This window comes from Erpetoichthys calabaricus, chromosome 18 (genome assembly GCF_900747795.2).
Source record: "Erpetoichthys calabaricus chromosome 18, fErpCal1.3, whole genome shotgun sequence".
Classification (NCBI taxonomy): domain Eukaryota; kingdom Metazoa; phylum Chordata; class Cladistia; order Polypteriformes; family Polypteridae; genus Erpetoichthys; species Erpetoichthys calabaricus.
The window spans coordinates 82,357,898-82,373,081 of NC_041411.2; the positions used below are offsets into that span (position 1 = coordinate 82,357,898).

At 43.6% G+C, this 15,184-nt stretch overlaps 1 protein-coding gene across 2 annotated transcripts in view; it reads left to right on the top strand.

Moving 5' to 3' along the window:
* ptprga (protein tyrosine phosphatase receptor type Ga) overlaps positions 1-15,184 on the top strand; it is a 411,465-nt gene that overhangs the window by 339,295 nt on the left and 56,986 nt on the right. For both annotated transcript variants that reach the window (XM_051921188.1, XM_028825125.2), the window contains exon 13: positions 143-278. In XM_051921188.1, coding sequence (XP_051777148.1) covers positions 143-278 — 136 coding nt within the window. The remainder of the gene's footprint in view (positions 1-142; positions 279-15,184) is intronic.

Here is a 15,184-nt window from a genome sequence, read left to right on the forward strand (position 1 = left end):
TTACTTCCCATTACTGATTCCAATCCTGTCCTTATTGAATTTCCTGCTACAGCATTCCTTTACTTTCCTGCTGGTGAAAGTGTTTCTGTGTGTGTTTACTTACAGGTACATCTGAATCACCGTCCTTTCTTTATATTTACAGAAAATAACAGCGTCTCAAACATGGCCAACTCGGGCCATTCCTCAGCCAAGTTGGAGTGGATCATTCCTCTGGTGGTCGTCTCGGCGCTTACATTTGTCTGCCTGATCCTCCTCGTGGCCGTGCTTGTATACTGGAGGTAAGTCTGCAAATAAGACAGTTATGTGTGTGTAAATATACATAGAGGGTGTGTGCGTGCAGAATATATACAGAATATATAGCTTGTGCTTGTGAAATACGTATGCATACATGTCTGTCCAAATTTAGACCTGTTTAATTTGGTTTAGTGTAGGGTACAAAGCAGAAACCAAAACCGGACAGGGTGCCACTCCATTACAGAATGTAGATAGATAGACAGACAGGAAAGGCACTATATAATAGATATACAGATTGGAAAAAGGCTATATAATAGATAGGCACTCTATGATAGATTGATGGACATTCAGATATGAAAGGCACTATATGATTGATCAATAGGAAAACCACCATATGATAGATATGAAAGGCATTGTAAGATAGATAGATAGATAGATAGATACTGTAGATAGGAAAGAGGCTATATAATAGATAGATAGATAGATATGAATGGCACTATATGATAGATAGATAGATAGATAGATAGATAGATAGATAGATAGATAGATAGATAGATAGATAGATAGATAGATAGATAGATAGATAGGAAAGGCACTATACAGGCATGAAAGATCGATAGAAAGGCACTATATAATAGATAGAACTTTATTTATCCCCAGAGACAAACTTCACTTTTTACAGAGGCTCAATAAACAAATAAATATTTTTTCATTCTACAAAACAACCACCCTCTCAAATACATATCACAACAACACATCTCCGTCTGGCCGCCCCTTACTACCACATGCAGTAAGCTTCACTACACCGGAGCCATGATCTGATGCCTCGTCCACCCCATCAGACTCCTTCTCTGTAGTGCTCTCATCCGAGTCTTCCTCGCTCCTTTCCTTGCTCATAAGATTCATTCTCATTGGTCTTGTGTCCAGCTCTCCCACAATTAAAATATTTCATTGATTCAGAAGAAATTAAAACAACCTACAGCAGTTGTTCCCAAAGACCCTAAAGCTGCGTGACTATATTCATTGAGAGTTGTTTTAATATCAGGGACCCTTTGGCATTTCACAAGTCTGTTCTCTTCTATTCAGAGTTATAATTGGACCTTGTTAGAAATATAAATGAAAGGTTTCTTCTGGAACTTTCCTGTGGATATTTCTTTCAGGAACCAAACATGGCTCCCCTGTGGCATTGCCCTGAAAAAAAGCACCCTAATTTTTAAGACTGTGACTGAATGGCGGTGCACCGACAACAGTAATTTGAGCCCCAGAATGCAGTGCTGTTAACGCTGAATTACGTCATCGGTGTAATAAATTAAATCAGTCCTCTTTCCACATATTCTCCTGTACATAAATGAGTATTTCACTTGGATATTTTGCTATCTTAAATTGTCCACATTCTGTCCAGCACACGTCTACTAGAGTTTTCACCTCTCCTCATCCTCCTGTATAGTATTTCAGCTCCGATGAAGTTAATTTTGGATGACGGGGAAGACATTCAAACACTGGGAATGCCATCAGCTAAAGGATAGCAGCAGTCTGTGGTTTTGCCACATGGTGGAACTGATCTCACCCTTCTTAGAAGCTATGCTGGGCTTAAATGGGTAGCCAAAAAATACACTATGTGGCCAAAATATTATGGCCACCTGCTCATCACACCAATAGGAGCTTTCTAGACATTCCATTTCAAAACCATGGACATTAATATAGACCTGCTCTGCCAACCCTTTGTGGCTGTAAGAGCTTCCACTCTTCTCAGATGGTTTTCCACAAGGTTTCGTAGTGTCTGTGGGCAAAAGAGCATTTGTGAGGTCAGGTAATGATTTTGGAAGTGAAGATCTGACAAACAACTGGTGTTAACAATTCATCCCAAAGGTGTTCAGTAGAGTTGATGTCAGAGCTCTGTGCAGGTCACTTGGGTACCTCCATGTGTTTATGGACCACAGTAGACAATCATGCTTGTCCTGCTCCAAACTGTGGCCACAGATTTGTCTGAAATGTCGTTGTGTGCTGTAGCATTCATGGTACACTTCACTGGAAACAAGGGGCCTCACCCAAACATTGCTAATATCCCAACTGCACCCAACTTTACAGTAGGCACTGTGCTCTTCTAAACCTGTGTGGTCTTCACTTTCAACTGTCTTTTCCGAGAGCCCCATCCTTATTAGAAATTAGTTTGTCATTGATTGGTGTCACTCGTTAAATGGTCCTGGGGTGGAAGTGGTGGGACCTTCTCACAAAAACCGAGACTGATGTTGAAGCTCATCATAGGACTCATTCTTCAGCATCAGTGGCCACGTGACGGAGGTGTTACCTCACCCGAGCCTGGTATATGCTCCCTGTGCCCACGCGTGTGACCAGTAGCAGTGATTAGTTACTTCAGACATGTTGGTGTAGCCAGAGTGTCACCACAAGGGGGACGCTATAGTAAGGCAGTGGAGGGCTGCTATTAATAGAAGTCCCCCAGTACACCAGATGGCAGCACGTAATGCCGTCTTGTATGTGGCACCCAACACTCCTCATACAGTACAGGTGATTGGGGCTCTGAACTTACAGAGGGTGCTGGGAGAGTGGCCACAGCCCAGTGCTGACCCCAGAACTTGCTCCTAGAAGTGGTCCTTAGCTGAGGCTTGAATGCCCCTTTAATTTTATCATTAGTTCTTTATTCTTTGTTTTAACCTCTCCAACAGTGGTGTCATCATCAGCACCATTTTGTGTATTTGTGCAGTAGCCATGGTGTTAAAGATTAGCTCTTGGTTTGCTTAGTGTCTGCTCTTTCACTTTTAAACTTTACTTATTGGGCTTTAAAAAGTCGACTTTGGTTTAGTGCTCTTAACTTCCTGCTCGTTTACAGACTCATGACTTGTGTTCCCCTTTAGTTTTCTTTAAATTAGTCCTGTTAGTAAAACTGTCCATGTGTGAGTGACCACACTTTAGGGTCTCATCTAAAATCAAATGCCTAAAACGAAAGTAAACTCTATTCTTGGAAGGCTGTCATCAAGACCACTAAACATAACACCTTTGAACTCGGAGTTGGGTGGTGGGTGAGGAATCCTGACTGAAGCCTGACAAGGCCCGTACTGCTCCATTCACATTTATAGGCAGACATTTGACTTTCATTGTGAAGGTGGCATCATCTGCTGCTCATCATTGTGTTCAAGTGCATTGGACCGCCAGTTTATTGGGTGATGATCAGGAAGGGCCCTCTGGGACACATCAATCAGCCGTTACGATCAATACATTTTTTTAAAATAGTTAATTTGAGTCCCAGGGTCTTTCTGACCTCTCCTAGACGGTGGAGAGCCAGACTGCAGATGGGCTAATTAGATTTGTTGGTGTGGAATCTAATCTGTGACGGCTCAGGGAGATTTAGTTGGCTTTTTTTTTTTTTTGCCTTTCATCCTGAGAGTTTTGGACGTGTGGCTCAAGGGTCTGCACAGCTGATGTCCCGGTGGTGGTGGTCTTTGTTAACCTTTAAGTCCCTCGAAATAAAAGTGGCCTCCTGTTTGACCGTATGGAAATGTTAAAGTTCTTTATGCATATTTGATAGCAGAATATCAATGGGCTAGCTGTGCTGCCCACCTAAGACAGGTTGAAGTCTAAGTAATCAACGCAGACCTCATGTTTGTTATTTGATAAGTGGGTTGTCCTTTTGGTCTGGTATAATAATACACTCTCAGTCCATTTACCTCAAGGCGCCTTTTCCTGTTCAGGCAGAGCAATCTGTTTATTCTGATTCCTTTCAGTGTCGCTCGTCGATTTGACTACTCTTATAGTCAAAGTGGAAAATGCAGCGGCAGTCACAATGACATTGGCCTAGTTTAGTGACTCTAGCCTAGTCATGGCTGGCCTTTGGTTTCCAGATGTATGCATCAATTTGTTACTTTCACTCATCCATTGCCCTCCATGCAAAACTATCAGTCGTTAGCATTACAGATATAAGCCTTGTTCATGTGGCCCGAGTGGGTGTAAGAAAGTTTCTACCACGCTACTGATAAAACAGTTTTCTTATTTGGTATTTTTATTGTCTTTTTTAACCCCCCTTCTACATGTTTTGCAGATTTTTAATTTTTCTTCCTAACCCTAGTAACCAGACGCACGCACAGGTACACAGACACACACGGACACTTGTCTTTTTATTAAGGAGGACTACAAAAATACAATTATGTATTACAATATATTGGTGCTGCTGCCTTAGGGAGTCCAGCATCCCGGATTCATATCCACCGCTGAACACAAAATGGCAAAAAGGAGTAAAAGAACCTCAAAATAAACTAAATCTATTATATGGTGCCTTTCATATCTCTCTCTTATATAGCGCCTTTCCTATCTGTCTAGACTGTGACTGCTCTCTTTATCTTATTTGGCTGATGATTTTACCCAAGGCGACTTACGACATTTCTTTTGGTTTTCCAGTTAGAGCACAGGCAGGTGAAGTCACTTGCTCAGGGTCACACAGTGTCTGTGGTGGGATTTGAACCCACAACCTCAGGTTTGAAGTCCAAAGCCTTAATCATTGCACCATACTGCCTTCCACCTTTGACCCAGTCAGACATTTTTCTTTCTTTCTTAGTAATTCTGGTGTGTATTTGAGGAGGACTGTCGTAGTTTGTCATAAAGTTTATATATTTATGTATTGAGGGTCTGTAGTAAAGCTAAATTCCCCTTTTTGCTAGAGTGCCATCTGTCTGCCTGTCCGTCTGTACTTTATATAACACACAATGCCATTTCTGTCTGCCTGGTTGTAATGTATTCTTGTTTTCTTTTTAAAGTACATTGTGTTGGTATACTCCCTGAAAGGTGCTATATAAAATAAAGATTGGCGTATTCATGTTAATATACATATGTCATTTAGAGATTGATTTCAAAATGTAGTTGCACAAAACTACATTAAATTACGTTCAGAACTGTCAGCCATGAGCCAAGCCCCTCCTCTGTGGTCCAGACAGCCAAGTGCCACATAGGGCTGGTCATCGTCACACAAAGCCGAAGTTGCCACTGAGCGTCTCCTCCCAGCTTGGTTTGTGCCTCGTCTTTATTTCGATGCAGCCAGCAGGTTCCGTTGCCTTTTTGTCTTATGAACTGAACGAGGCTGCCAGCCATTATAAAATCTGCCTGCCATGCTGTATGCAAAACTGAGAGTCAAGTGCAGACACAACTAAAAGGGCAGGAGTCGCTCAGGCTGAACTGTTTCAAAAAGAGTCGGAAGTGCGGTCTCCCTTTTCGCCGTTTACTACTCCTTGTCTCCTTTCGTTGTCTGTTGCCACCGTCCCCAAGGCCCAGCTTCCGAGCACATCTGAGAGGATTGTATGTTTAAGGTCAGCTTTTAGTCTCGGTAGATGAATGCCGCTCTGCACTTATGTCTTCCCTTAGCTTGGCCACCCTGTTTTAAACACTTTATCTCATCTCCCTCTCAATGAGCTACAGATGTTAATTATGGCTAATTGGGCCCCTGAGGATGGGGTGGGGGGGGTTATGGAACGGCAGGACTTTTAAATGTAGTGGGGAAGCACAGGGTCTGTGGCACAGTAATGAGCTGGAGATGGAAGGCGGAAGGGGATGAAGTCGACAAGCCAGATGTTCATCAGATTCCTCTCGGTGGGTTTGTTTTAGCCGATTACACGGTGGTCTGTGTCTTGACACCTTTCTAATCACTTTGTGAAAGTCACTGTATAAAATAAAGATTAAAACACATTGACAGGTGCACTCAATAATTCTGGAAGTGGATTTTTGAATTTAACTCCTTTAGCAGAAGTCATGCAGACATGTGAATGCTTAATACGGTTAAGCCTGTGAGTGACGTATCATGAAAAGGACCGGACGTGTCCAAATTCATGTTTCCAGAGTCTTTATGGGATGCCATGTTGTCCTGTGCTGCTTTTGTTCCTCACGTTGGCTTCATATTCCCGTATCCAGGTTCAAGTCTGAATTTGTGAAAGTGTGGCCCGGCCCAGCCCGGCTATCCTCCCACCATCCTACATCTCGATATTTTTTTTTTTTTTGTCCTGTTTTTTCCTAAGCGGATACTCAGAGGCCCTATCCACATTTTCTTAAGTTGCCTGTTGCCATGACAGCCGGACCCCCTGCTGCGAACTGAGCTTTGAGATGTCCGTTCCAAGTAGCTCCTGTTTATTAGGCAAAGACTAAATGAAAAAGGCTCGGCCAACTAAAGGCCTCACAAAACGTTACGTGCGATGTTTGGACAAAGATGGGCGATAGACTCGAGTGTCAAACCATCCGGACAGCAAATTGTCTTTACTTCTCTGCCAGGATTTGCTTGTTGCATCAAAGAAATGTGACATGAGATGTTGGAGCAAACCTTTTTGTTTCCAGAGTTGGGCTTTGGGGGGGGGGGGGGGGCTTTTGGTGGGCATGCGTAATGCAGTGTGACAAGGCAGCCCCCCGCCCGAGTGTCCACACGCGATTGATATTCACAGTATTATTGATGCACGTTGTTAGTCACAAAGCTTCATTCTTGGTCATCGCCAAGTGACTGATCCATTTAGCCCTTAAGCGATTTAAGGTGGGAATGTGGGCATAAGAGACGTAAATGTCATGCTGGGGGCGGAGAAGTTTGGAAAAGTGAGAAGATGTCATGGAGGAGGTTTGTTCATTCCATTCTTTATTTTGTGAACCCACCCACCCCGAGAACAGACCATTGAGCCCACCCAAAGCTCATCAATCCTATCCATTTAATTCTCCCTAAATAACATCAAGTCGAGTTCTGAAGGTCCTGCTGTGTACCACACTACCTGGTCACTTATTCCATGTGTCTATTGTTCTCTGTGTGAAGAAAAACATCCTAATGTTTATGCAAAATTTACCCGTAACAAGTTTCCATGTTTGCAGTCAATGTGAGTTTTGTATGTGAGCGTCCTAGGCAGGTGTTTTGGGAGCTGCTGCGGGATTGTGGGGTCACAGGGCCACTCATGGCTGCCATTCGTTCCCTATATGAACGCAGTGAGAGCTGTGTCCGGCATACTTGCTGTTAATCCAAAGTCCTTCGCTTGAGGGTGTTGGGGTCCATCAAGACTGTGTCTCATCACTACTCCATGTCTGTGGTTTTCATGGACAGGATATCAAGGGGCAGCCGAGGATGTGAGGGTGTCCAGTTGGTAGGGCTAGTGGTGGCATCGTTACATTATCAAGATGATGTTGTCCTGCTTCATCTGCATGTGACCTTCAGCACACACTTGAGTGATGGGGACTGGCACCTCCAAGTTTGAGGTTGTGGTTCTCTCTTGGAAAAGAGTGAATTGCTGCCATCAGGTGAGGTGGGTACAAGTGCTCATAGTGGAGGAGTTCAAGTATCTCGTGATCTTGTTCATGAGCGATGAAAACAGAACTGAAAAATGGATTGGTGCAGTGGTACAGATGTTCTGCGGGCTCTCAACTGATCCATGGTAGTGAAGCGGTAGCTGAGTTTAAAGACAAAACTCTTGGCTTACCGGTCAGTATACATCTCTCTCTTCGCCTGAAAGTATGAGAGTGCGGGTACAGACATGAGGTCGTTCTTCGGGGCCATTGAACTGACACCGCCTGGTAGGATGAGAAGCTCAGCGAGTCGAGAGAAGCCTCAGAGATGAGTCGCCGCTCCTCCATATCAAGATGAACTGCTTGAGGTTGTTTGGGTGTACCGTTAGGATGCCCCCCAGGCAGCTAGTCCTGGAGCTAGAGACCCTGTGGCAAACCCAGGACACACTGTGGGGATTCTATCTCTTAGCTGACTTGGGAAAACGCCTGGGAATTCCCCAGGAAGTGCTGGAATATGAAGCTGGGGGGCAGGGGAGTCTGTGCTGACCTTCTTGGCCTACTGCCACCACAACCCTCACCAGGAAAAGCAGTTAAGAAAATGAGATGAGATGATGTTTCCAACTGTGTCTCCTTATTCTTGTTGAAGAATTTGTTTTAAAGTAACAGCCGGGGGTCACTCCAGTAGTTCCTTTTATTCATGACACCTTTTAATCTCAATTTATGCCAGTGCAGAATCATGTGGGTCCAGACCCTTTCTTGGCAGTACAAGGTGCATGGCTGCAATGATTCCCAGGGGCTGCCTCGCTTGTGTCCACATCTTCTGGCTACTTCAACTGTCCACTAACCTCCTAGTGAGCCCACGGCTTTAAACTCACCGCCCATTTGCAGACTCGGATGTGAAATCCACTTTTGTTTTCCCATCTGTGGACCATAGGCCTGCGTGAAGCTTTGAGAGACATAGAGACCAAGGTCAAGAGTCACTGAGAGCGAGGGGGATTCACCGTCCCTGCAGCCCACCCCTCCCCCCCCCCCAGTGGCCCCAGCTGTCACTGAAACCCTAACTGTTCCATCCTTCGACCGCGTGTCACCCAGCACTGCCATTGTATAAAGTGCTCAACGGCCCCACTTGAGCAGAAGCAGAGACACCATAGTAGAAGGGAAAACTGCACAAGTAGAAGTTTTAAAGTTTCTGATATTAAATGTACTTAAGTAACAAAAGCACCGTACAGTGGATTATGTTAGTACTTAGACCCCGTCACCTTCTGTACACTTGATTGTACTGAAGATTTAATACTAAATGGATAAATGTGCCGTTTTTACCCATCAGTCTACACTCAGTAATCCAACATGACAGACCACGTTTTGAAAACCTTCGTGAGGAACTCTCCCGTTACTCGTGCTGCATAATCCACGTCTCAGGTCGTCCATTCGTATTCTCGCAAGGTCTGAAATGCTTGGTGTCTGAGTGTGTGTGTGTGCGTATCCATCAATCCAACTATCTGGCCCACTGGCCAAGCTCCCTGTAGCTTAGTATGCGAGATTTCTGGCAGCCGCCTAGGAGTGAATGAGCTTTTGGCGCTTGTGGAAAGAGCAATTTGGTGTCCCAAAAACGCAGATGAATGAGGAGGTGCTGACTATGATACGAGAAGTTATCTAAGTGTTGATTCAATCCACGCTGCGATGGCAGGAGATGTGGACAAAAAACACAAGATGGATCCTTACCTGGCTGGGAAGGTCACGGATGGATGGGCTCTCCAGGCCAGGTCAGCAGAAGGACAGAGAGAGACTGTCTCCTGTGGACAGATTACTCCCCAGTACACTAGATGGCAACATTCCGCTGACGGAGCTCCCATTTGTACACTAGCAGGGCAACATGGGAGCTGTAGTCCTGGTAAGCTGCTCTGCTGGGGTACCTGGGGGACCACCACTGGAAGCTGTGGAAAGAGGTCATCTCCAGTTTGGATTGGGAAAGCTCAGCTTACTTACTAAATAAACAACACAGACTCAAACTGAAAGTAGATTTGCCACGAATTCACTTTACCCCATAAGTGGTACAAACATTGCAAACTTACCTCAAAAGATAGTTCAGAGGTTGTGACCACCGCCATATTTATTCCCACTTGCAGCTGACACGTCCTGTTTGGTTAGTGCAGATAGCTGACCACTCACAGAGTGCAACTCATTTTAGGACCAAAGTTAAGTAAGCAAAAGTGTTTAAAAAAAAAAAAAAACTCTGGGGGTGGGACAGTTTACTGGAGGGGGTGCCACTCACTTTTGCCCCCATTGTGGCTGCCCGGACTCTGAATTAGACCGAGAGGTTTTAAAACAGAGGTGGATGAATAGAAAGTTTTCAGCATCATTAGAAAATGTCCATTTGTTTTAAATAAAGTACAACTTACGAGACAGCAGGGCACAAAATAAACACGCAGCGCCTTCAGAAAGTCTTCGGACCCCTTCACTGTTTACACATTTTGTTATGTTATGGCCTTGTGCTCAAAGCATTGAAATTCATTTTTTCCCCTCGTCAAGCAACATTCAACGCCCTAGACTGACAAAGTGAAAACAGGACTTGAGGATTTTCTGCAAATTTATTAAAAATTAAAAACTGAAATATCCCACCGACATGAGTGTTCAGACCCTTAAATCAGTACTTAGTCGAAGACCCTTTAACTGTGAATTCCAGCTTGGAGTCTTTTTGTATTTGATGTGAAAAGCTTCACACATCTAGATTTGGGGATTTTATGCCATCCTTCTCTGCAGATCCTCTCCAGCTCTGTCAGGTGGGATGGAGACCGTCGGTGGACGGCTATTTCCAGATTTCTCCAGAGATATTCATTTGGGCTCTGGCTGGGCCACTCCAGGACATTCCCAGAGTTGTCCCTAAGCCACTCCTGTGTTGTCTTTGCTTTGTCCTGTTGAGCCCAGCCTGAGTAGGTTTTCATTGAGGACATCTCTGTATTATGCACTCTTCAACTTTCCATCCACCCTCCGTAGTCCCCGAGTCTCTTGATGCTACCGCCACCACCACCATGGAGCATACCCGTCCTAATCCTGCAGGAGTGCTACTGTCATCCAGCAGACATCCCACCTGCCCCTGAGAACAGGTAATTCACTTGAAGCTATGCATGTTTGGGCCTGGCCTGCTGCTGCTGCTGGAGGGTGCTGGTGAGGCCAGTAGAGGGCGCTGGCCGGTTGTGGTCTGTGAGTGGATCCCAAAGCCCCAGTGTAGTCACAGGGACACTGTGCCATTAAAAGTGGCGTAGTGCTTCAGATAAGATGTAAAACTTGAGGTCCTAACACTCTGTGGCCATGAAAGATCCCTGGTTATCCTTCATAAAGAGTCGGATATGTCCCAATGTCCTAGCAAAACTGCCCACCACGGCCTGGTCATTCTGGCCAACTAATCATCCAATGTCTCTAACTGGCTAACTGTCAGCCCTTCACAACCTCATGGCTAATGTGTGGCGAATGTACTGGAGCAACAATGGCTGTTGTCTCATCTACCAAGTGGATGTTACACATCGGTGGTAGCTGAAGTGGCTCCCGTCTGTCTGTGTAACGCGCCTTGAGTAGGTTAGAGATGTGCCATCTAAAAGTAATCAATTATTACTATTCTTGTTAGTGTGTGCTGTTGTTGTGTTTGCTGCTGTTGTTCACCGCTGGGTGGTCAGAGTCGGGAGGCTGCCTGGGAGGTACAGAAGGAAGAACTTATTGCTGGTTGTACAGTCCAGCAGGAAGGAAACTAAAATTCTATGGAGGTATCACCTGAAAGTATCGTCTTTTATTTGAACCCAGGACTGTGTGGGGGTTTGGGGTGCTGCAATGCCCCCCTACAGGTCACACCACCTTTTCACCAAGCTCAAAACAAAGCGAATTCAGCGGAATTGGCTCATCACTGTTAGTGTGCCTGGCTGGGAATCAGAATCCCAGGCCGTGGCAGGTGTTGTTGGTATTGATCTGTCAGGGTTAAAGAATGCTGATTTAAAATAAAAAAATAAGAAAGCAAGGGGGTGGTGACTAGGGGGTCCGGGAAGGGGGTGGGGGATGCCTGCTGTCCAATCTGCTACCATTTTTTTTCTTTCCTTTTTTTGCCTGAAATGAGTCCGCATAATAAATGTGTGTCTATCTTGAGAGGGCCGGGAGGGGCTCATCTGGCGTTGGCTAATATTTACCTTTTGATATCGATGGCCTCTTGATAATTACATTTTGTCATTGAGCACCTGTGTCTTTTTACGCAAATTTTTTTTTTTTTTTAAACTGATTAGTTAAAACCAAATAAGAACAAAATACATGGAAGTTGATTCCCATTTCAGATGATCTTATCCTCTTTGGTTCCAAAAGCAAACTGAAGTCCCGGAGATGCTGCTAAGTGTCAGCCGCCTGGTGTGACGCAGGACAGGCTTGCTGGTTGCCGCCTTGTTGTCTTAATTGATGTGACGCCGAGAGTGCGCCCGATTTCCTGCTCCCTGCCAGTAAGGGAAGCCTGAGCTGCTCATCCTGGTGTCTGGCGAGATGCCCCACAGGCCTCAGCTGGCGCGTCTGATCCGAGGAGCAGAGCAGAGTGGGGGTCCGGAGGTAGAAGGAACCTTTAATCAGGGAATCTAGCATGTGGGGGAGGGGGGCATCATTTTAATTCTGAATGTTGAATATATATTCATATATGCAAATGTGTTAATATGCATGTTTGTAATACGGGCATCAGAAAGGCGTTATTGAGGGATTGGTGGAGCAGGGATCCTGCATTTCTCTAAATTAATTGGATTCTCTTTATGTCTTAAAAGATGCCATAGTCAAATGGGGAATGGTTGATTTAAAAAGGAAAAAAAATCTGAGTTCGCATAAGCTGCCCTAATTTGGGGTCTTCATAAGAAATGTAATGAATTACTTCATGAGGTACTAAGTACATCGTAAAAAAGAACAGTGCTTGTGCTTCAGTTGAAATGTTTCAAGTTTAAATATTGTCACTCGTAATAGAAATTTGTCCTTAGTTACCCTCTGAAAGAGATCTCAAGGGGGCTAGTAAAGAATCAAAATTAACATCAAGGTCAGTGATTACGAAGTTGAATTAGTCTAAAACAATACCCCACATGCTTATGTTTGAAATGTGATAGATGTCCATAGAGGGCCAGTAAAGGATCACAAATGACATCAAATTTGTAATGTCAAGTCACAGGGCGCCAGTCACACACACATTAGGGCCAATTTAGCATCGCCAATTCATCTAACCTGCATTTCTTTGGACAGTGGGAGCAAACCAGAGCACCTGGAAAAAAACCCACACAGACACGGGAAGAACATGCAGGGAAGGCCCGGGACACAAACCCTGATCTCCATACTGTGAGGCAGCAGTGCTACGACTGTGCCACCGTGCCACCCCTCTATTCCTAGTCACTGAACTTAAAACAAAATGATAGCAAAACCAAGAAAGACTGAATAAAGACCTTTTGAAAATGTAAGCTCAGATACCCCTGAAACATCTGGGGTGGTCTTTGTTTTGTCACAAATTTGACATCACAAGCAAAGGCACCCCCGGGACTTCTGGAATAGATCTCCATGGAGACAGCAGAAACAGAAACCTAGCGGCACTCAAATGAAAAGCAAAACAACATCATGAGAGAACGTGATTAAAAAATGAATTCCATGAGTCTCAAAACCTTATAATCCATAGAAAGATCAGAACTGCACAAGAATTTATACAAAAATTCAGGTTGGCTCAGGTGTTGAGCTTCTCAATTCCTTTTGTTACTTGACTTTGATTTTTGCTTTGCCTGTCTGGTTCTTGACGTCGTGATTTCCTTGTCCTCTCTGTTCTGACCTCTGCCTGTTTTGTGTTTCATATCTTATCTCAACATTACAAATTGTTTAAAAAAACAACTATCAAAAACTAGTAATCGCAAAGAATAAAATAAGGAACAGAGCAAAAACACAGAGCTTCTGTAAAAGGTTGCCACCTGCATGGTGCCCAGAAGAAGAGACTTAAACATATACATTATAGACCAGCTGCGCTACCCATCCAAGATGAGCTGAACTCTAAATAATCGACATAAACCTCAGCATTAACATTTGCAGTGCACCATCGATTGGAATGTAAGACATGTAGTGTTAAAATACATTGCATATTTCATTCCAACAGATGGTGCATCACAAACATTTGCGCTGCTTTTATGAACCCCACACTAATTGGCATACAATAGAGATATACAGTAGCAACAGGACGGGCACACAGACACTTGTTGGACATGCTGTATATTCACACACACACACACACACACACACACACACACTCTCCTGAATGGTTTTATCTGCACGCAGTACATAAAAAGTGTGTGATGACTGAGAATATTCATGAATATTTGTGTGTTCATATCTATATATATATATATATATATATATATATATATATATATATATATATATATATATATAATATATGTATATATTTTATATATATATATATATTATATATAATATACAGTATATATTATATATATAATATATGTATATATTATATATATATATATATATATAATATATATATATATTATATGTATATATATATATATATATATTATATATATATATAATATGTATATATTATTTATATATATATATATATATATATAATATATGTATATATGTGTGTGTGTGTGTGTGTGTTATCATAAAAGATGAGGCCACATGATCACCACCTTGGTGACCCTGTAAAACTGAAGGTCAGTCAGACAGTCATTTTCTATTCCTCTTTTGGTTTTATGCATTTCAATTATTTATGGGACACTTACTGCATTGTCTTTGTGGACGTCTGTTTAGTGCTGGTTTTTAAATGCACCATTACAGTGACACTGTTTTTGTCATGTGATGTCATTTTCTATCTGCTTAATTCAGACCAGGGTCGCAGGGGTCTGCTGGAGCATGTTCCTGTTAGCATAGGGTGCAAGGCAAGAACAAACCCTGGATTGGGAGCCAGTCCATTGCAGGATGAACACACACCCACCATAATCACACATTAGGGTCAATGTAGGATCACAAATCCACCTAACCTGTATGTCTTTGGACTATAGGAAGAAACTGGAGCAGCCCGAGGAAACTCATGCAGACACGGGAACAACATGAAAAATCCATGCAGGGAGGACTCAGGATGTGAACCCTGGTCTCCTTACTGTGAGGCAGTGGTGCCACCACTTCACCACCGTGCTGCCTTATAAAATAGGAAAATCAAATTAACACACAACAATTGTGGAAATGTCTTCCCAGACGCAAGTTTGCTATTGAACTGGAAACAAGATGGCCGGTTCCCAGGTCATGTACTCATTTGCCAGGAAGCAGCAGGTCCAGGTGAATGGACAATGTAAATGACGTCAGGGACGGAATAGCCATCAGTCTGCCGTTTTGCAGAGAGAGGAGAAGAGCAGGCATTAGACCCCAGCACTAGTCCCTGGGCCGGCCGGTCATCATCATCATCACCAGAGCCCCCACATGGCAGTGTAATACCTGTATTTATAGCTGGTGTGTGTGTTTTGTTTCTTTTATGTCAGTCTTGTAACTGATGTGTCTGTGCTCAGACTCGCTAGTCTGAAAATGCGGTATATTTTGGTATCCATTATTATAAATCTGTTTCAGGGTTCCCTTCAGAGGACGTGTTTTATGCAGCACAGGTAACTTCTGTGATGCCCCTCATGGATGGAGCACTTTTTACACATTC